The following is a 22,564-nucleotide window of genomic DNA, read 5'->3' as shown; positions in this document are numbered from 1 at the left end:
AGTGGCTGAATGGAGTACGAGCAAGAAAATCATATGCATTAGCCAAAAGTGAAGTGCAAGGTATTGCCCCTTCAAATTGAACACCGCATCTGGGAAAATCAGGGTTTCAGCACTCAGTATCCAACAAGGCAGATCACAGTTGAGGAGTGCTTTCATAAAGGGGTTTCATCCAGGGCTTTCATAAAAGGCAGGGACAAAATTGAGTGAAGCCAGAATGCCAGGTATCACAACCCAGTCACACATTTCAGCTCAGTATTGGGAGAGACTTCACCGGGAGTCCAACAGCAAACATTGTTCAATAGAGAGAGAGAGAGAGAGAGAGAGAGGGAGATTAAGGGGGAAGGGAATAGTAGATGAGAATTCTGCAACCATTATGGGTAGCATGGTGGCACAGTGGCTAGCACTGCAGCCTCACAGTGCCAGGGAGCCAGGTTCAATTCCGGCTTCGGGTGACTGTGTGGAGTCTGCACATTCTCTTCGTGTGTGCGTGGGTTTCCTCCGGGTGCCCCGGTTTTCTCCCACAGTCCAAAGATATGCAGGTTAGATGGGTTGGCCATGCTGAATTGCCCCTTTTAGTGTCCAAAACGTTAGGTGGGGTTATAGGGATAGGGTGGAGGCATGGGTTTAAGTAGTTCCGGTGCAGTCTCGAAGGGCCGAATGGCCTCCTTCCGCACTGCAGATTTTATGATTCTACTAGAATAGGAAGAGGAGCAAAATTAACCAGAATTGGAAGGGTAGAATATATCTAAAAGTTGGATAATACTGTAGGTATACAGCAGCACCACAGGTGGCTGAAGATAAAGAGGATCATCCTTTTTGTACAGTACAAGAAATGGAACCATTTCAATTCTATTGAAAAAGATTTTGTGTGTTACTTTCCAATTACAATTTTGATGTAGATAATTGTTGTACATCTCTGAAGACATAATACTCAACTTGTTCACTCTTGTTCAACTTGTTACTCGTTCCTGCCCCTCCCCCCACCCCGCAAAAACCCCTAACCAAGCTGCTCCCCCTCTATCCTGAAGGTGTCCAGCTGTGCTGGAGTATTGCATTACCAGTAACCTATCTATGTACCAATCCTTCCTATGCACGACTATGCAGTGAGTGTCTCCTTAAAACGAACCACAGCCGAATCTAATACTGTCCTCATCAAATGCCAACTCACAGGCTGTCAGCGGTGATCAGTTCTGCCAGCCTTTTCCGTCCTTACCCTGGGGACACCACATAATGTTCCAAATGAATTCAGCTGGGCAGCACGGTAGCACAGTGGTTAGCACTGTTGCTTCACAGCTCCAGGGTCCCAGGTACGATTCCTGGCTTGGGTCACTGCCTGTGCGGAGTCTGCACGTTCTCTCCGTGTCTGGGTGGGTTTCCTCCGGGTGCTCCGGTTTCCTCCCACAGTCCAAAGATATGCAGGTTAGGCGCACTGGCAATCATGAATTGCTCTTCATGTCCAAAAAGGTTAGGTGGGGTTTCTGGATTATAGTGATAGGGTGGAGGCATGGGCTTAAGTAGGGTACTTTTTCCTAAGGGCCGGTGCAGACATGATGGGCTAAATGGCCTCCTCTGCACTGTAAATTCTATGATTCCATCTAGGTCGTGAATTGAACTTGGGATCTTCCGGATTGTATGCCTCAGAATTAGAATCGGCAACTCTTTTATCTAAATATGCTGTTTTCACAGTGTACTGCAATGTGTTCAGTGATCTGCACAAGAGGCGGAGCCACACTGATAATATCTTGGAGACACGAAACAATGAGAGCATGAATCAAGGAAACAATTGAGGGGCATTTTTTTGGTCAACTTGGCAGTCATCCAAGGACTCCAAACCATTTCCACTCTATGAGTAGTATGACTGGATACATACTGATAACTGGAGAAAGCTCGGAGCAAATCTTCAGTCTTAAATCCGGCTGGAAAATCGTAAATCTCGGCAATGTGTGAAAATTCTGAATCATCTATATCTGGCTCCGCTGGCTGGTAGTTGTAATAGTTGAAACAAGGATCTTGAATATTCTTCTTGGGCTTGCAATTAACGGTTAGCTGAAAGAGGAGAAGAAAGCAAGTTCAAGGAGCAAGACAACAAAAGCTCTGGTCAATATGACACATGATGTGGAGATGCCGGCGTTGGACTGGGGTGAACACAGTAAGAAGTCTTACAACACCAGGGCATTCAGCCTCTGATCTTCGGGTAAGCGTTCTCTAAGGAGGCCTTCAGGACGTGCGACAACGCAGAACAGAAACTTATAGCCAAGTTCCGCACACGAGTACGGCCTCAACCGGGACCTTGGATTCATGTCGCATTACATTCACCCCCTACCATCTGGCCCGGGCTTGCAAAATCCTACCAACTGTCCTGGCTTGAGACAATTCACACCTCTTTAACCTGGGGTTACCCCTATCTCTGGATCTGCAAAGACCTAATTACCTGCAAATGCTCGCATTCAAAGCATTGTCTTGCATCTTTGACTTTGTCTATATATGTGCTTCTGGAACCTACCTCTCCCTTCACCTGAGGAAGGAGCAGTGCTCCGAAAGCTAGTGATTCGAAACAAACCTGTTGGACTTTAACCTGGTGTTGTAAGACTTCTTAATATGACACAAACATTCCATACATTTTTGACGGTGTGGATTGGAGACGTGAGGTTATAATTCATTCATTATACCACTCTTCCACTGTCCCAAATGCTTACTCTCACTAGCTTGCTTCTTACTTTATAGCTGTACTGGTCTAGAAGACTTTGCCAATTATTTTGTGAAAAAAAACCTACTGATGAGGGAAATTTATTTTAGCTACCTGGCTGTCAGTTCTCCACTCACCATTCCACCTTTCATCCATCGCGTCCCTCACCACAAAGTTAAAACGCGAGTTGAAGTAGAAATCTGAAATCTGGATCTCATTTGAGAGATGAAGAAACACACAAAATAATATTTATTTTCTAAAAAAAACAGCCTGTGGCAATTAAAGCCTAGATTTTTCCAGATCATTTGGAGTAAAGCCTACTTGTCCTCCCTTCCTAGATAGCCATCCGCATCCAGACTTCATCAATAGAACTGTTGCACATGTTAGAACAAAAGTAACACCAAGAGATTATTTATCTCTAGTTACAAAAAAAGCCCCAAATCAAAGAGAGGCTTATTTTAACTACTGTACTTCATCTCCTCTGAAAAGGAGAGACCCATGCATGTTAACATTTGTACTAATTGGATTTCTTTACCGACCACGTCACATCGAGTACTGCATTATCCTCCTGTTAAAAACAAATAGCACCAGCGTTTGAAGCAGCATGATAATGCAGAATAATGGACAGTCAGCAACAATGCGGCTATGATTTACATCGACACGTTTTCAGGCTGTTGTAAACCATGAAGGCAAAAAGCACAAATGGACTTTAAGAATGTAAATTGAGCCTTGAAAATAAGTTATGCCTTTTACCTCACATTCTATCATCAATTCCAATTATTAGGCCTCAATAAAAGAAAAAACAGACAAGAACTAATTTGAGATACCTCAGTAATAAGTAAGACAGTCAAAGATATGAGAGGTCTGACTTAGCCACTTAGACAAAGAAGGCCTTCTATAGGACACACAACACAGCCTGGAAGAGAAGGCTGGCATTAGCAGAACAGGGGGAGGCACAGGCTAGAGACGTTGTGGTATTGGACCAGGCTGAGACTGTGTTGGAAGGGAATGAAGGGACAATGGTGGTGGCAGATGAGTGCTTCATCATGATGGAGAATGAAAGCAGGCTTGAATCTTCTCCCCAAGATGATGGTCAACTTGACCAAACCTTTGAAGGAACCACAAGGTTAAGGGATGAGGGTAACCCAGCAGGATTGTCCACCAGGAATTTCAGAAAGTTAAATATTCTTGGCCCTCTTAACAAAATAAAAGCCAGGGTGTTACAGTTCATAATTGTCTAAAGGGTCATGACCAATGTTGTGAAGCTACAGTTAAAACAGTCAGGGTATTCAATTTAGTCATGGGACAATTCACTACGAAATAAAGCACACCAATTTGTCCTTCTACAAGACCTTGGTTAGATCTCAATTAGAATACTGTAGCCGTTTTGATTCCTCCAAATGGTGGAAGATGTTGACGCTTTTGTAAAGGTGCAGAGGATGGTTGCAAGATTACGGTCCGGTTTACAACATCTTAATTACCCAACAAGGGTTAAAACGCCGGGCCTGTGTTCATTCACAAAATATAGACTCAGAGGAGACCCGATTGAGGCTCATGGGATTAGACTGTATTTATGTGGACCAATTATTTCAACTGGATCGGTTAGGGAGGACTAGGTATCACTGTTACAAGATAGGCAAAGGTTTTTCAAGTTATTTTGTGTGTTTTATTTAGTGCCCCGGTGGGGAACATCCCCCCCCCCCCCCGAGGCCACACTTAGCATCACTTCCTGGCAAGACCGGAACTTGTTGCCTAAGGGGCTGTTTAGCACACTGGGCTAAATCACTGGCTTTGAAAGCAGCCAGCAGCACGGTTCGATTCCCGTAACAGCCTCCCCGAACAGGCGCCGGAATGTGGCGACTAGGGGCTTTTCGCAGTAACTTCATTGAAGTCTATTCGTGACAATAAGCGATTTTCATTTCATTTTTCATTTCATCTTTAATTGCCCTTGAACTGAGGGGCTTGTTAGGCTATTTCAGAGGGAAGTTAACCAACTACATTGATTTGGTCTGGAATGATATGGAGACCAATTGAAGTAAGGATGGCAGGTTTCCTTTCTTTAGGGATATTGGTGAGCCAGATGTGTTTTCATGACAATTGATGACCACTTCATGGCACCATTACTAGTTTCAGTTCCAGATTTTGTTGATTGGATTTAAATTCCACAAGCTGCTCTGGTGGAACTTGAACGTATGCATACGCCTGCTCCACAAGCCTACTATTCTTTCAGATGAAGGAAAAGCTCTTTTGCCTCTCCTAGGAGATTGTCCGGGAGTGTTTGTGTCGTAATGCATAAGGCATCACAATTACATGGAACAAGTCAGATGGACCAGTGGGCTTTTTCTTAGATCATAGATCATAGAATTTACAGTGCAGAAGGAGGCCATTCGGCCTATCGAGTCTGCACCGGCTCTTGGAAAGAGCACCCTACCCAAGGTCAACACCTCCACTCTATCCCCATAACCCAATAACCCCACCCAACACTAAGGGCAATTTTGGACACTAAGGGCAATTTATCATGGCCAATCCACCTAACCTGCACATCTTTGGACTGTGGGAGGAAACCGGAGCACCCGGAGGAAACCCACGCACACACGGGGAGGATGTGCAGACTCCGCACAGACAGTGACCCAAGCCGGAATCGAACCTGGGACCCTGGAGCTGTGAAGCGATTGTGCTGTCCACAATGCTACCGTGCTGCCCCTTATCTGTTATTTTCATGTTTCATCGGAGAGCTTCCTAAATGGTTCAGTCAATGATGGTGCTGACTGTACAGAGTTAGCTTGAGCAGCAGAACGATCTACATTTAGGTGTGGTACACTGGATAAAGGAGAAGAAATATTGAAGGAGAAATATTGACCCAAGTATTCCCAAACCTTAACACTCTTGATCAACATTTCCTGAAAAACGCATATGTGAATGTTGGAACAAGATAATGCCAACGGTTGAACTGCATATCCAGGCTGACATATTAAGAACCGCCACTTGAAGCATAAGAAAAAAGTCAATATCTTCAGCAGGTTAGAAACAGAGAAGATGAGAATATTTTATGGGAGGGTTGGGGAAGGCAGAGACTGTGCTGAAGCCATGTCAACTAAAGGTTACAAGGGCTGACAGTGATGCCATCACAGAATACAGTAAGAAGTCTTACAACACCAGGTTAAAGTCCAACAGGTTTGTTTCAAACACGAGCTTTCGGAGCACTGCTCCTTCCTCAGGTGAATGGCGAGGTGAATAGAATGTTTTAGTGCCCTGGTGGGGAATGTCCCCCCGAAGCCGCACTTAGGGTCACTTCCTGCACTAAGGAGCTCTGGCAAGCGGAGCTCCTGAATAAAGGATCAGATGAGGACACCATTTTTAAATCCATCCCGATCTCTGCCCCCCCCCCTCCCTCCCCCTTCTCCAATGCACCTGTTGGGGGTCCTCAGGCAACCTGGCACATCACCTCACACGGGCAGGACACTCAGGGGCTGATCCCATGCGTGGACACAATAATAACTTGACATCGCCAGCCTGGCACCTTGACAATGCCAGGTTGGCGCTCGGGTGTCAGGGCCCAGGTGTCAGGTTAGCAGTACCAAGGTGCCATGCTAGCACCAGCAGTACCAGGGTGCCACCCTACCTGGTAGCCGACCACCCGGGGTCCTCCGATCGCTTTGGGGGGTCCCCTTAGGTACCGTTCCACCTGTCGTGGGGACGGCGCCCGGCTGGGGTCTCCTCAGCAAGGCCATTAGATGCCGGTCGGCCGTTGGATCCGGCACGAGCACGGCTAAGTGGGCTCTTAAGTTCACTTAGCTGTGCATGACTGGGTTCAACCCATTGTGGGCGGGATCCAGATCGCAACGTCTTGCAAGATCTGGTTAGATATTGCAAGGCATAACGACCGTCGGGAATCCCGGGAGAGGACTCTCCAGGGATCTATCGCTGCGGTTCAGGTGGGACGCGGCCGGTAGATTGTGCCCTATATTTTAAAAGTGCTTCATTGACTATGCAGTGCTTTGGGACATGCTGGGGCCATGAAGGAATTTACATTTATATAGAACCTTTCTTTCTCTTTCTTCAATGCACTTCTTCAGTATCAGCACTCAGCGCCTGAACAGCATCAACATTCCTTTTTAAATACCAAATATTCTCTCATAAACAATTGATCAACCATTATAACCATTCCTGTGCATAAATCCAGTAAAAAAAGACTTACATTTCCATATTTTTTTCATGACTATGGGACGCCTCAAACATCTTAAAGCGAATGATACTTTTGATCACAGTCGTAATGTAATACTTAAACAATCTTTCGATTGAAGTATTCCTCAGTCCAAGAGTTCAAGAAGCAAGATCTACATACACATGAACAAGCAAATTAAGAGAAGTAGGCCACTCGGCCCCTCGAGCCTTCTCCAATATTCAATAAGATCATGGTTTATCTGATTGTAACCACAACGCCACATTCCTGCTACGCCCAATAACCTTTCACCCCCTTGTTAATCAAGAAACTATTCAGCTCGGCCTTAAAAATAGCTGGTCTCTGCTTCCATCGCCTTTTGTGGAAGAGGGTTCCAGAGTATCATGACCCTCTGAGCGGAAACATTTTTCCTCATCTGTATCTTAAATGGGCAACCTCCTATTTTTAAAGAGCGACCCCGAGTTCCAGATTCTCCGACAAGAAGAACCATCCTCTCCACGTCCACCCTGTCAATACCCCTCAGGATCTTACACGGTTTTTATCGTTGCCTCTTACTCTTCTAAACTCTAGTGGATACTAACCTAACCTTCCCTCATAAGAAAATTCTCCCATTCCTGGTGTAAGTCCAGCTAACCTTCGCTAACTGCTTCTAATGTATTTACATCTTTCTTTAAATAAAGAAGCCAATACTGTGCACAATATTCCCGATGTGGTCTCACTAATGCCCTGCACAACTGAAGCATAACCTCCCTACTCTTGTAATCAATTCCCCATACAAAATATAACATTCTATTAGCTTTCCTAATTACTTGCTGTACATTTTTTTCCTTCTTCCTGCCAAAATTGACAACTTCACACTTGCCTACATTATTCTCCGTTTGCCAGATCTTTGTCCATTCACTTAACCTATCTATGTTCCTTTGTAGCCTCTTTACGTCCTTGACATAATTTATTGTCCTATTGATAGGAAAACAAAGGGAGTTTTAAGGGATTTATCTTTGTATTTGCAAACATTAGAAATAGGCATAGTTTTAAGTGTGTCTAATGTAATGTTTCTGTGCCTGGAAGAGTAAATACGATTCTATTGTGCCTGTAGAAGATTGCAGCGAGTACAGTAAATAAAAGATTAGAAAAGGTTAAGTCATTGCTTAGCAACTGGGGCCTTTTGTGGCCGAGCTTTTAAAGTTTTAGTTTAGCTAATTTGATTGTAGTTGAAGATAGGTAGTGAGACAGAAGGCAGCTCTCACAGCTCTGTGAGAAGCAGTTGGTTTAGAAGGCTAGAGAGTGAACATCTCTTTCATCTTTGCTGGAAGAAAAGCCATACCATGGCGTATCGGTTAAGAAAAAAAGAGAAGGGCAGCACGGTGGCCAAGTGGTTAGCATTGCTGCTTCACGGCGCCCGAGGTCCCAGGTTCATTCCCGGCTCTGGGTCACTGTCCGTGTGGTATTAGTACATTCTCCCCATGTTTGCGTGGTTTATCTGATTGTTTGCGTGGGTTTCACCCCCACAACCCAAGACCAACCCAGGGGCTGGTTTAGCTCACAAGGCTAAATCGCTGGCTTATAAAGCAGACCAAGCAGGCCAGCAGCACGGTTCGATTCCCGTACCAGCCTCCCCGGACAGGTGCCGGAATGTGGCGACTATGGGCTTTTCACAGTAACTTCATTGAAGGATACTCGTGACAATAAACGATTTCATTTTCATGTGCAGGCTAGGTGGATTGGCCACGCTAAAAATTGCCCATAATTGGAAAAAATGAATTGGGTACTCTAAATTTATATTAAAAAGGGGCAGCACGGTAGCATTGTGGTTAGCACAATTGCTTCAGTTCCAGAGTCCCAGGTTCGATTCCGGCTTGGGTCACTGTCTGTGCGGAGTCTGCACATCCTCCCTGTGTGTGTGTGTGAGTGGGTTCCCCTGGGTGCTCTGGCACAGGTAGGTGGATTGGCCATGATAAATTACCCTTAGTGTCCAAAATTGCCCTTAGTATTGGGTGGGGTTACTGGGTTATGGGGATAGGGTGCTCTTTCCAAGAGCCGGTGCAGACTCGATGGGCTGAATGGCCTCCTTCTGCACTGTAAATTCTATGAAAAAAAAAAGAAAAGAAGCGGAGAGATCTGAAAATCTGGACGGCACGGTAGCACAGTGATTAGCACTATTGCTTCACAGCGGCAGAGACCCGGGTTCAATTCCCAGCTTGGGTCTCTGTCTGTGTGGAGTCTGCATGTTCACCCTGTGTCTGTGTGGGTTTCCTCCGGGCAGCGCCGCCCCTAGGGTTGCTGGCGCCCCGGGCAAGCTGACCTTTGGCGCCCTTCGGGGGGGAGGGGGGCGGGGCGAGCCTGGATCCATCCGCCATGTTTGTGCGGGGCGGCCTGAGGGAGGGCGGCCACCGCGCATGCGCTGGTTGACACCGGCCCAACTGCGCATGCGCGGGACCCGAGTCTTTTACGCGGCGCCGGGTCTCTGACGCCGGTCACGCACTCCTTGATGGCGCCCCCTAGCACATGGCGCCCCGGGCGACTGCCCGAGTTGCCGGTACCTTGAGCCGGCCCTGCCTCCGGGTGCTCCGGTTTCCTCCCAGAACTTCTGAAAGACGTGTTCGCTCGGTGATGGGGCATTCTGAATTCTCCCTCAGTGTACCCGAACAGTGTGGCGACGAGGGGCTTTTCACAGTAACCTCATTGCAGTGTTAATGTAAGCCTACTTGTGATAATAATAAAAATCATTAAAAATCAGAGGTTAAAAGTACTAGAGCAGAAAACTATTCAGTAATGACAGACAGAGCTGAGAAGAAGGCTGAGATGTCAGAAAGCTATCTGAAGTGATGTTCCAGGTTTATCAGATTTTACTACTGTCTGTGGAATGAGTTGAAATAACTATGGAAAATAGGTGGCTAGATCTTGGGAGTTTATGTAAAAGCAGTTCAGACAAAGGAAACATACAATGGGGAGTGTAAAACCCTATACTGGATTCGCTGCTAAAAGTGGAGCGGAAGCTTTGCTTACAATGTCATTTGGAAACCTGGCCTGGATTTTGGAATGCAAACCGCTAAGGGAAAGCTTTATTATGAGACAAGATTTCATAGCCTGTTTTTGAGAGTGGAGTTTGGAAACTCTCACGTGACAATTATCTGGGGGGATTCTGAGGAGAAAACCACAGACATTAACTTAGGGTTTATAGTGGAGAGTGTCTTTGTGAATGAGACCACTGCTTCGGAGGTACTTTTTAATCCATGTTAATCTTAAAATCGTTGAGTTTTAGTTAAGATAATGGGGGAGGGAGAGTAAAGGAGTACTGAATGTATTTAATAAAAGTTTTATTTGCTGTTAAAACTAATTAGCGGTCCAGTGACTCTGTTCCTCCACATTTTAGTTTAGAAAAGTAAAAATTGTGGGGCGGGATTCTCTGATCCTTAGGCTAAGTGTTGAATCTGTCGGAAACGCCGTTGCGTTTACACTGAAAACGAGGGCTCGGAAATACCTCTTATAAAGGGGGAAGCAAATCAAAACACCTTTCTGTTTACGGACAGATGGTGAGGAGAATTAAATTAACCCCCTCCTGTCTGTGACAGTAAACAAACAGACTCTTCTGAACACATTTCGACGATCCATCACTGTAAATCTTTTTCCGCCAAACTTTTATATTTTTATAATTAATGAAGTGTCCAGGAAAAAGGAAACAAAACCAATTCAATTTTTTTTTGACAGCCGACATGGCCTTTCTCATGAGATGCAGTGTCATTGAGATCAATCTTCATTTCCTGGAGGCCTCAGGACAATACTGGAGGGTACTGTCAACCATTCACCAGCTGATGAGCATTTAGAACGCTACGCTGTTGCATTATGTCCTTACCTCTGAAAAGAGAATCAGATGGTTTTGCTTTAACAAAGAGATTACTCAATTCTGTGACGCCTATTTGCTTTCTTAAAATAAAATCTCAATGCAGCTAGATGGGACTATAGAAAGAGTAGAGAAGGGCAAATAATTGGATCATTGAAGCCTGAGCAACTATCACTTTGCATTGTAAGGAGCTTTAATAGGATCAAGGCAGGAAGATTATGTCTGAAAATTCTAGGTTTAGAAATAAGAAGGCTTGAACAAGCAAAGGTTATCCAGTTTATAAACCTGTCCTCCACACACTATTTAATCTCCAGTGTGAACCTTCTGTATAAATAGTTATCCTCAAAATAAATACCAACAAAGTCTGCAGAATAGGCATTCATTGCCATATCGCTATTCAAGATTCCCTCAGCCTTAGCAGCAGCATATTCATTGGGTCCTAGGACATAAACAGAAGCAGGAGTAGGCTATTCAGCCCCTTGAGCCTTCTCCACCTCCACCTCACTGCATTAATCCCAGATCCCATTCCCCCCTGCACTAATCCCATATCCCTATTCCACCTCCACCTTCCTGCACTAATACCATATCCCTAATCCACCCCCAGCATCCTACAGTAATCCCATATCCCAATTCCACCTCCACCTTCCTGCACTAATCCCATATCCCTATTCCACCCCCAGCATCCTACAGTAATCCCATATCCCTATTCCACCCCCAGCATCCTGCACTAATCCCATATCCCTATTCCACCCCCAGCATCCTGCACTAATCCCAGATCCCTATTCCACCTCCACCTCCCTGCACTAATCCCAGATCCCAATTCCACCTCCCTGTACTAATCCCAGATCCCTATTCCACCCCCAGCATCCTGCACTAATCCCATATCCCTATTCCACCCCCAGCATCCTGCACTAATCCCATATCCCTAATCCACCCCCAGCATCCTGCACTAATCCCATATCCCAATTCCACCTTCCTGCACTAATCCCATATCCCAATTCCACCTCCACCATCCTACAGTAATCCCATATCCCAATTATACCCCCGGCATTCTGCACTAATCCCATATCCCTATTCAACCCCCAGCATCCTGCACTAATCCCATATCCCAATTCCACCTCCCTGCACTAATCCCATATCCCTATTCTACCTCCACCATCCTACAGTAATCCCATATTCCTTTTCCACCCCCAGCATCCTGTACTAATCCCATATCCCTATTCCACCTCCACCATCCTACAGTAATCCCATATCCCAATTACACCCCCAGCATCCTGCACTAATCCCATATCCCAATTACACCCCCAGCATCCTGCACTAATCCCATATCCCAATTCCACCTTCCTGCACTAATCCCAGATCCCTATTCCACCCCCAGCATCCTGCAGTAATCCCATATCCCTAATCCACCCCCAGCATCCTGCACTAATCCCATATCCCAATTCCACCTTCCTGCACTAATCCCAGATCCCTATTCCACCCCCAGCATCCTGCAGTAATCCCATATCCCTAATCCACCTCCAGCATCCTGCAGTAATCCCATATCCCAATTCCACCTTCCTGCACTAATCACAGATCCCAATTCCACCTTCCTGCACTAATCACAGATCCCAATTCCACCTTCCTGCACTAATCCCATATCCCAATTCCACCTCCACCATCCTACAGTAATCCCATATCCCAATTCCACCTCTCTGTACTAATCCCATATCCCAATTCCACCTTCCTGCACTAATCCCATATCCCTATTCCACCCCCAGAATCCTGTACTAATCCCATATCCCAATTCCACCTCCACCTTCCTGCACTAATCCCATATCCCTATTCCACCCCCAGAATCCTGTACTAATCCCATATCCCAATTCCACCTCTCTGTACTAATCCCATATCCCAATTCCACCTTCCTGCACTAATCCCATATCCCTATTCCACCCCCAGCATCCTGCACTAATCCCATATCCCAATTCCACCTCCCTGTACTAATCCCATATCCCTATTCCACCTCCACCATCCTACAGTAATCCCATATCCCAATTCCACCTCGCTGCACTAATCCCATATCCCTATTGCACCTCCATCGTCCTGCACTAATCCCATATCCCTATTCCACCCCCAGCACCCTACACTAATCCCAGATCCCAATTCCACCTCCCTGCACTAATCCCATATCCCTATTGCACCTCCATCTTCCTGCACTAATCCCAGATCCCAATTCCACCTCCACCATCCTGCACTAATCCCAGATCCCAATTGCAATTAACCAACTATTTGTTGATCGCCCTTTTGAATACATCTAAGGACTCCACAGTTCTCTGGGGTAGAGAATTCTAAAGATTAGCAATCATTTTTAAGTGTTGCATATGTCACTTATCCCTCGTCAGGAGTTGTGCTGGGAATCAGTTACAATGATGAGTATTTCCTTTCCAAAGGATCTATGAAATCAAATACAGAAAGGCAACAGGCACACCTGAAGGCCATGGGAGCACTGCATTTAAGTAGGGCACCTTTGTGGTGGGAAGATAAACAAAGGGCGGGATTCTCCCAGCCCAGGGCCGGGCCGGAGAATCCCCGCAACCGAGCCATGCTGCCCCGGCTCCAGGCGCGATTTAATCGGCACGCATTGGCGCCGGCGCGTTTGGCACAGCACCGGTTGCGGGTCGCCCTAAGCGGCCGGGCTGACGATTCTCGGCCCGGGATGGGCCGAGCGACCGCTCTAAAAAGGCAGAGTCCCGCAGGCGCCATCTACAACTGGTCGCAGCCAGCAGGAGCTCTGCGCGCAGGGTCGGGAGGAAGCTCCGACCCGGGGCCTTGCCCGTGATTGGGGCCCACCAATCGGCGGGCCGGCCTCTCGCTTCTCGGGCTCCTGTACTCCCGCGCCATGATGCGTCGGGGCCGGCGGGTTGAGGGAGGCCACCGCGCTTGCGCAGGTTGGCGCCGGCGCCACTGCGCATGCGCGGATCCCGCGGCGGGATGGGAGGCTGGAGCGGCGTGAACCGCTCCAGCACCGTGCTGGCTCCCTATTTCCATTCAGTCATACAGGGGCCAGAATTGGTACTCCCAGCGGCCTGTTCACGCCGTCGTGAAACGCGACGGCGTTTCTGACGGCGTGGACACTCTGCCGCCGAATGGGAGAATCCCGTCCAAAATATTCTACACATTGGGACTGCAATTTCACTCGTGTTGAAGGACGAGCTGCTCAGGGTTTAGTTTACGCTTGTACGTGGATTTAGGTTGAGCCTGGTCTCATGAAAACAACCTTTTGTTCTTGACTGTTGGGGTCTACATTCTATGAATCTGAGCAGTATGGTCCCGAGTTCAAAGGGATATGTGCCCATTTGTAAACCTCGAGTGAGTGTAATTAGAAATTGAAACTTGCAGCCACATGACATTATAATAATGTTGTACAAAACGGAAGCCAAGAAAATTGACATTGGTTCAGTTTGAGTTGGGGGGGTGAGGGGGAGAGCAGGACTATTTAGTGGGATCTTTACTTTGTATCCGGTCGACTTTGCTTTTGAACTGAGAAAAGACTTACTGCTCAAACTGGAGGCAGTACAGAGGGCAAACTTAAAACTTAAAATGGATCTTTTGCTGCAATTAGCAACACATTAAATTTGATAGCGGATAACTCGAGAAGAAAATTGAGGTTAATTTGAGGATTACCTTTAAAAAAAGACAGAATTGTGCATTGAGTATGGCTGTCGAAATTTTCCTTCATCTCGTGCTGTAATTTTCCAGAAACCTGGAGGTACCTTAGCTCCACCTGCTGGCATTCTTAAGCTTCCCTGAATTCGTGCTGAGGGATCATTATTCTATTTGGCTACCTTTTCAAAGAAAAATATTCGTGTTTCTTGTTCCCCGCCCCTAGTTTTTAGAATTTGTTTTCTGCTCAATTGCATCCAATTCATATTTTGAGATGGCTGATGGCAGGAGGGGCTAGAATTTATCACTTTAAACTGCTTCATAGCATGTCTCAGCTACAAAGCAATACTTCAAAGCCTTTTATTGTCAAAAATGAAATGAAATGAAAATTGCTTATTGTCACAAGTAGGCTTCAAATGAAGTTACTGTGAAAAGACCCTAGTCGCTACATTCTGGCACCTGTTTTTGGGGAGGCTGGTGCGGGAATTGAACCGTGCTGCTGGCCTGCCTTGGTCTGCTTTAAAAGTCAGCGATTTAGCCCAGTGTGCTAAACCAGCCCCTAAGGAGGTTTCTGGAGGAATACATTGTCATGGTAAAGGTAAATCCCATCAAATTAACTTTCAAGAATAGGATACGGGCAACAGGTTCAAACTGAACGTAAAGATAAATGGAGAATTGATATTGGGAAGCTCCTTACTAACAGTGGACAAACAAATGGAGCACACGGATAGCAGTAGTGGAGACAAAAATCCTGGATTCATTTAAACAGCAATTGGATGCCGCAACAGAAACAACTTAGGGTCAGTCTGGATGGGTGAACTTGTACTGAATAACCTTCCTCATCTGTAATTAGCCTGTGTTTCCTACTCACGAACTCTCTGAAGACTTTTGTTTTGAGCACTGACCTGAATGCAGGAGGGGGGAATTAATTGGGATTTCACTTGAATCGATGTCAAGATAAACTCTCAAACTGGGGCGTAGTTGAGTTAAGGTGTGTGATAACAATAATCTTTATTGTCACAAGTAGGCTTACATTAACACTGCAATGAAGTTACTGTGAAAAGCCCCTAGTCGCCACACTCCGGCGCTTGCCTGGGTACACGGAGGGAGAATACAGAATGTAAGAGATGGTTTAGCTCAGTGGGCTAGACAGCTGGTTTGTGATGCAGAACAAGGCCAGCAGCACGGGTTCAATTCCCGTACCAGCTTACCCGAACAGGTGCCAGAATGTGGCGACTAGGGTCTTTTCACATTGAAGCTTGCTAACGACAATAAGCGATTATTATTATTATTATTATTCACCTAACAGCACGTCTTTCGGGACTTGTGGGTGGAAACCGGAGCACCCGGAGGAAACCCACGCAGACACGGGGAGAATGTGCAGACTCCGCACAGACAGTGACCCAAGCCGGAATCGAATCTGGGACCCTGGAGCTGTGAAGCAACAGTGCTAACCACTGTGCTACTGTGCCGCCATATTTCAGCCTCCAATAAATGCACCGAGTAAAGACTGGCTCCAGTTATTATATCCTTCACCAATTGGCTTTCACAAATATAATAACCAAATTACCTATTATTTTCTTTCCCATTTTGGAAATATTCCTCGTCTTGCCTCTGTTTTAGTGAGCTATTTGTTTGCCCCTTTTGGTCTTTGGATACCATGTCACTGCCTCAGAAATCATCTTTGCAGATGATCCAAATATTTTTCATTTCCTCCCGGTTTAAAAATAAATTCTTCATAATTTGAAGCACCCAACGCCATCCTACAGTAGGAACTGGCCAACATTCAGGCTTGGGCTGACAAATAGCAGATATATTCCTGCCTCTCACAATTGTTAGACAATGACCACCTTGAACGAGAAAGGCCCAAGCCTTTCCGTGATCTTCTATAGAATCTTCATCAGCCGATGTCAATATCCTGGTGGCTCACCATTGACTAGAAGGTTAACTGGAAGAGACACACCAACAGTTTGGTTACAAGGCCAGAGACTGTGTGCACGCCAATAAGTGAGTCATATCTGGACCCCACACAGCCACTGTACCATCTGCAAGTTGAGATTGAGCAGTGTGAAGGAATGTGCACCAGTCACCAGGGTAGATGGAACCACAACAACATTGGGGGCATTCAACACCATTCAAACAAAGCAGTTTTTACTCCTGCCACAGAGTTCAATGTCCATCCCCTCTGCCCAAATGATACGACTTCGGCAGGGTGCACTGTCTACTGGCAACCTACTAAACTTACTTCAACAGCACATTCCAGCTTCGTCACCTCCACCAGCAAAAAAGGTAAGAGCAGTGAGATTATGGGAACACCATAACCTTCAAGTGCCTCTGCACGCCACACATTATTCTGAGTTTAACACAAACAGATGTTCCTCAATTATCAATAGGTCAAATTTTCAACCAGTTTGGAAAGACCAGCAATGGTTCACAAAAGCTCACCGTTACCTTTGAGGGCAACCGGGAAAGGACAATGAATGCGACCTTGCCAACATTTCCCATATTTCAGAGCAAATATTAATAACGTATCATAAACATAGCATCATGTAACTGGCCATCACAGGTAAGATTGCCAGAAGCATATATGGAAATATAATCAAACTTTCCTGCATAAAATACAAAAATACAACTTAGGACATTATTTTATTAATCACCTGGCAACCACATTTTTAAAAAAGCTTCCTTTACCTCTTCCAGGAGGTGAGGGTCTAAGCAATCGCCGTCATCATTGAAAAGGGCATCCCAAGAGTCATCCTCAGCTTCTTCAGGAATTGCTGTTTCAGTACACTCAGAATCTTCTGTGTCAGTGGTTAGTTGGCACAAAGCCAGTGGGATTTGGTTGGCACTTTGCAGAACAACACCAATTTCAGCATCCCCCTCGGCGCCGACAGGTTTACTGTCTATCAGGTCGGCTGTAACCTTGCTTGCTTCTTTTAAGGTCCTGGCCTCTTCTGTTCCTCGCTGCACTTCTTGCATGGCTGAAAGGGCAAGAAACTTGGAACCTGGGGAATCTGAGCATACCACATTTGCAAATGAAGTGATGGGTGGAGGAACGCTGGTCTCCTTTAGAAATGGACTCGCAGTTCCCTGTGAGATAGAGTCATTATCTATCCTAGTTTCATGCTCTGTTGCGTTGTTCACAGGAAAGGTCATGTAAGAATTGTTTACTTCAGCTGCTTCAGTACATGAATATTGTCTACTGCTTCTTTCCATCTGCTGAGCCTCATTTACACCTTTTGAGCATTCTAATATAGTATGTTTCACAGAATCGGAGCGTTTACAGATGGCTAATTTTGAAGATAGTTCATTTGCCTCCAGAAAATTGTCAGAATCACAACTTCTGTTCAAAAGAGAGGCAGCATTTGGACTGAGAGATTTGTTTATATCAGTCTCATGTTCTCTTGCTATTGAATCTACCGTATTGAGTCTGCAGTTATTTCTGTGTTCTGATTGTTCATCATCAGATGTATTTACTGTAATCTGTTGTGCAGGAGCTGGGATTTCTATGTAACTGGATTTCATTCCTTCTGTATTACTCTCAGTTATCGAACTGGTGACTTCAAGTAAACCGTTTGCTGCTACATCAATATTATTACATTTTTCTGACATTGCCTCTTTATGCACCAGTTCTTTCTCTCTACTGTGCAATTTACTGCCGTTTGATCCTGCCTTACATTTCTGCTGGGTCACCTTCTTTCCTTTTAAGTGCTTTGATTCCAAGCGGTTTCCTTCACCTGACCTCCTCTCTCGTACAGAGTTCATGGCTTGCCTCTTTTTAAAATCTTTGCTTTTATGCTCGCTTTTACTTTCTTCCTGTTGAGGCAAGTTGGTTTCTGCGCCCACCTGCTCCGGGGGCACTCTCAAGTCATTGCAAGACGATACCTTTAGAACAGCACCCCTCTCACTTTTTTCCACTGCGTCTATGGTGTTTGCGAGCACCTTTCTGGCTTCTCCCTCTGGGTTGGGACCACAGTCGAGCTGCTCCTTCTGCTCCACGATCATATGCCGTCGAGCTCTGGGAACATACAGAGCTTTGTCTGGCCTCTTGGACCTTGGTTTGCTCTTGTCATGTTCCTGCTCCATAGAGCTTTCCTTTTCTTATCTGAAAAGTAATCAAATAATCACATGTTCAATCCAATTCACTGCTGTCCATTAACAACATACTACAATAGCTACTGAAAATTCTGAAGAGACTTTTGTCAAGCTGAATAAAAAGGGGACATCATCATTCCTTATGCTTTGGTTAAGTATGCCAACCTTTGCTTAAATGAAAGTGGTTCCTTTCAGTAGAGTAGTTATTTCCCTCAAATATTTTCATGCCATTTTCCTTGAAGGTTCATCACATACAATTGAACATCTACAGCTTGAAAGGGAGGTATTGTCAAAATATTTTTGGTCCGAAATTCATGGACAAGGCTGAAAATAAGATTCAAAGACACTGAAAGAACAGCCAAGGCTACCCTTCCCACTGTTGACAAGTCAGACAATCTTGCATAAAGACACCGCTTTGCCACTGGGAGCTCAGTAAAATGTAACATGAAATTATCAAACAACACTTGAACCATAAAAGAAGTTCAGGCTTGCCAAACTCTGGAGGGAGAAATTCCAGTGGAAGAATCAGGAGAAACTCCTTTACCCGGAGAGTGGTTGGAATCTGGAATTTGCTTCCACACATGAGATGGCTGGATCATTGATGCCTTTGAGGGAAAGCATGGCAAGTACATGAGAGAGAAAGGACAAAAGGATGGGATGAGGGCAGGGTGAGATGAAATAGGGTGGGAAATGCTCATGGAGGGCATTATAGGGCATTAATGCCATCAAAGACCAGTTGGGCCAAATGGCCTGTTTCTGTGTCATAAACTCTAAGCAAAATGTAAATAAGTATCAGCGCCCAAGATAATTGAACATCAGACTGCAGAACCCTTTTCACCATCTTAAAGTCCCTCCCGGCCTCACCCCTCATACTTTGCAATCTTCGAGCATCATGTTCTTGCTCACACTCTCTCTTCCCATCACCCTTCCCTCCATTCATTACATTTTGGAACTTTGTGCTTAAGCACTTTTAAAATCTTCCTTCAATCCAATTTTTTGTGGACAGTGCCTTGCTTAGTATTTTGTCCATTGCTGCTCAAGGCCAACGCCATATTGCGCCTGAGGCCTTTTTGTACTTTACAAGGGCTGCATGGAAGATTATGTTGTGGTATCTCTCATAAATCAACATGGGGAACAGAGGAGAGAGAAGTGATCAAGATAGCAGCACAGCATTCCTATTTCCCATCTCATCTCTAGATTTCCATTGCTTCACAGGGATTTTAAACATCTGCTGCACTGGCTCAAAGGGCCTAATGGCCCTATTTTCTATTTTTCTGTCAATTCGTCTCGGTGTGTGGAATTCTCGCTCTACAATGAAACATGGGGAAACTTCCTTGGAGGATAACACTTTCCAAGTTAAGCATGTCCCTCAAAACCTTAACATCGGCTCAAAATACATTCTGCTAACACTTTGTAGAAAAAAGGTACACAGGAGATAAGTTCTTTATAGAATCATATGCTTGAATACTGCTTTGACAGCTGAGAAAGTCCTTCCAGCATTCAACCTCCACCGGGTGCGAGCAATCCATTGCCTTTTACTATGTCTTTTTCTTTCATCATCTTTTTGATCTCATTATTTTTTGAGACTATGGGCCTTCTTTGCCATTTATGTCTTTCTCCCTCTAACTCCTCCAGCTATGTTGAAATTAAGATTTAAAGCAACGTTGCTCAGAATTATTGCCTGCTAGGATTTCAGAAATACAATGCTGGGGGCTTGGGATGAAATTTTCCACAACGTGCATTATTACCTGACCAGCACATTGAAGAGGGTTTTTTTTTTATTTGTTCAAAGGAAGTGGACGTTCCTGGCTAGGCCAGCATTTATTGCCCATCTCGAATTGCCCTCGAGAAGGTGGTGGTGAGCTGACTTCTTGAACCACTGCAGTCCATGTGAGATAGATACATCCACAGTTCTGTAATGTCAGGAGTTCTAGGATTTTGAATCAACAACAATGAAGGGACAGTGATATATTTCCAAGTCTATTGACTTGTGGAACCTGCAGTTGGTGGTGTTCCTATGCATCTGCTGACCTCGCCCTTCCGATGGTTCAAACTGCGGGTTTGAAAATTCCTGTCAAAGGAACCATGGCGAATTGCTGCATTGCATCTTGAAGATGATACTCGTTGTTGCCATGGTGTGTCAGTGGTTGAGGGAGTGCATGCTTGCGAATGCTTGAAAGGTTGTGGATGGATTGCCAGTCAAGCAGGCTGCTTTGTCCTGTACAATGTTGAGCTTCTAGAGTGTTGTTGGAGCTGCACTCATCCAGGCAAGTGAGAATATTCCATCACATTCCCAACTTGTGTCTTGTAGATGGTGGACAGGCATTGGGGAGTTAGGTGCTGAGTTACCCTCGCAGAATTTCTATCTTCTGCTTTGCTTTTGGAGCCACAGTATTTATGTGGCTAGCCCAGTTAGGTTTCTGGTCAATAGTGACATCAAGAATGCTGATGATGGGGGGGATTCAGTGATTGTAATGCCATTGAATGTCATGGGAAGAGTGTGGATTCACTCATACTGGAAATGAATCTTTGCCTAGCATTTGTGTGATGCAAATGTCACTTGTTACTTACTAGCCCAAGCTTGAATGTTGCCCAAGTCTTGTCGCAGGTGGATACAGACTACTTTATCGTCTAAAGAGTTGCAATGGGACTGAACACGCTGCAATCATCTACAAGCATCCCCACAAGTGGGACTCCTCACAATTGTAAAATATAATGGCACTAAGATTTAGCTCTAGCCAGCCTGGAGCAGTATATCTCCAGCAACTATACAAAGCAGGAAATTATCACATCGATGAATGGGTTGGCCATAGTAAGCTACTTTCTTTGACTCACTGTTTGTACCATAGTGGTGGTTTAAATTCAATTCCACTTGTTGCAATATATTTTTTAAATCCCAATTGTGCTTCATGTGATTTTGTCTTACAGAATTGTATACAGCTGCAGAGAGTTTTTGATTTCTCAAAAACAGCAAGCAATAACGCCGACCCAAATATTGGTTTATAATGCTATCTTGAAAGTATTTGGTTCAACCTGGGCAGAGGTTTAGCTTAATGAAGGGTGTAATGGAGTGATGCAAATTCAATTCCTTAACTGGCTTTTCCACATTTGCTTCTTAATGAATTCACCATTTATCTAAGTCCTGGCCCTGATGGATCACTTAATTCAGGTTTTGCATGACTTTCCCGACTCGAAAGTCAGTTCATGCACTTATCAGAGAACCTCACTTCTCCCACCAGTTGCTGTCTGTCAGCATCGGTAGGGAGAGAAAAGAGCTAACGTTTCGAGTCCGATGACTCTTTCTCAAAGCTGACAAAGAAAGTGGGAAATATTTATACTGTGGAGTGAGAATGAGAAATGGAAAGCAGTGAAGGTGGATAGTGGGGGAGGGACAGACGGAAGTCCTGTCGGAGAGAAGAGCAGTACTTCTTCAGGGTAGGCATTCCTGGAATAAAGGTGGCAGTGAGTTCAACACTGGATTAAAGCAAATTACTGCGGATGCTGGAATCTGAAACAAAAGAGAAAACGTCTCTCCAACAGGATTTCCGTATGTCCCCACTATCCACCTTCACTTCTTTCCATTTCTCATTCTCACTCCACAGTATAAATATTTCCCACTTTCTCTGTCTGTTAGCTTTGAGAAAGAATCATCGGACTTGAAACGTTAGCTCTTTTCTCTCCCTACAGATGCTGCCAGACCGGCCAGAGATTTTCCAGCATTTTCCCTTTCGTTTCAGATTCCAGCATCCGCAATAATTTGCTTTTTATTATAGTTGCTGTCTGTAATTTATTTCCCGTTTTAGAAGTGCCAGCTTGCCTCAGGGGTAACTCTTGTGCAGGGGTAACTCTTCCCCCTGTTGAGTCAGCGGATTGTGGGTTCAAACTCAATTCCTGGCGAGCAAATTGATTAAAACTGACATTTCAAAGTGAGTACTACATTGTCAGAGGTTCCAGCTTTCCACTGGGGGGGGGGGGGGGGGGGAGGGGGGGGGGGGGGGGCTCCTGAATAATATCAAAAGAAATTCCATGTTACTTTTACAGCAAGCAGGAAATTCTCCCAGGATCATGGGAAGAGAATCATCCTTCAGTCAACATCATTAAAACAGGTCACGCAATT

At 45.2% G+C, this 22,564-nt stretch overlaps 1 protein-coding gene across 8 annotated transcripts in view; it reads right to left on the bottom strand.

Annotated features, from left to right (window-relative positions):
* The window catches only part of r3hcc1l (R3H domain and coiled-coil containing 1-like), a 181,108-nt gene that overhangs the window by 53,095 nt on the left and 105,449 nt on the right, over positions 1-22,564 (bottom strand). For all 8 annotated transcript variants that reach the window (XM_038821596.1, XM_038821597.1, XM_038821590.1 and 5 more), the window contains 2 exons: positions 17,044-18,457; positions 1,871-2,046 (listed from right to left, as the gene is read on the bottom strand). In XM_038821596.1, coding sequence (XP_038677524.1) covers positions 1,871-2,046; positions 17,044-18,438 — 1,571 coding nt within the window. In that variant the 5' untranslated portion in view covers positions 18,439-18,457. The remainder of the gene's footprint in view (positions 1-1,870; positions 2,047-17,043; positions 18,458-22,564) is intronic.

Source organism: Scyliorhinus canicula, chromosome 16 (genome assembly GCF_902713615.1).
Source record: "Scyliorhinus canicula chromosome 16, sScyCan1.1, whole genome shotgun sequence".
In the NCBI taxonomy this organism is placed as follows: Eukaryota; Metazoa; Chordata; class Chondrichthyes; order Carcharhiniformes; family Scyliorhinidae; genus Scyliorhinus; species Scyliorhinus canicula.
This window is presented reverse-complemented; position numbering and strand designations above follow the sequence as displayed.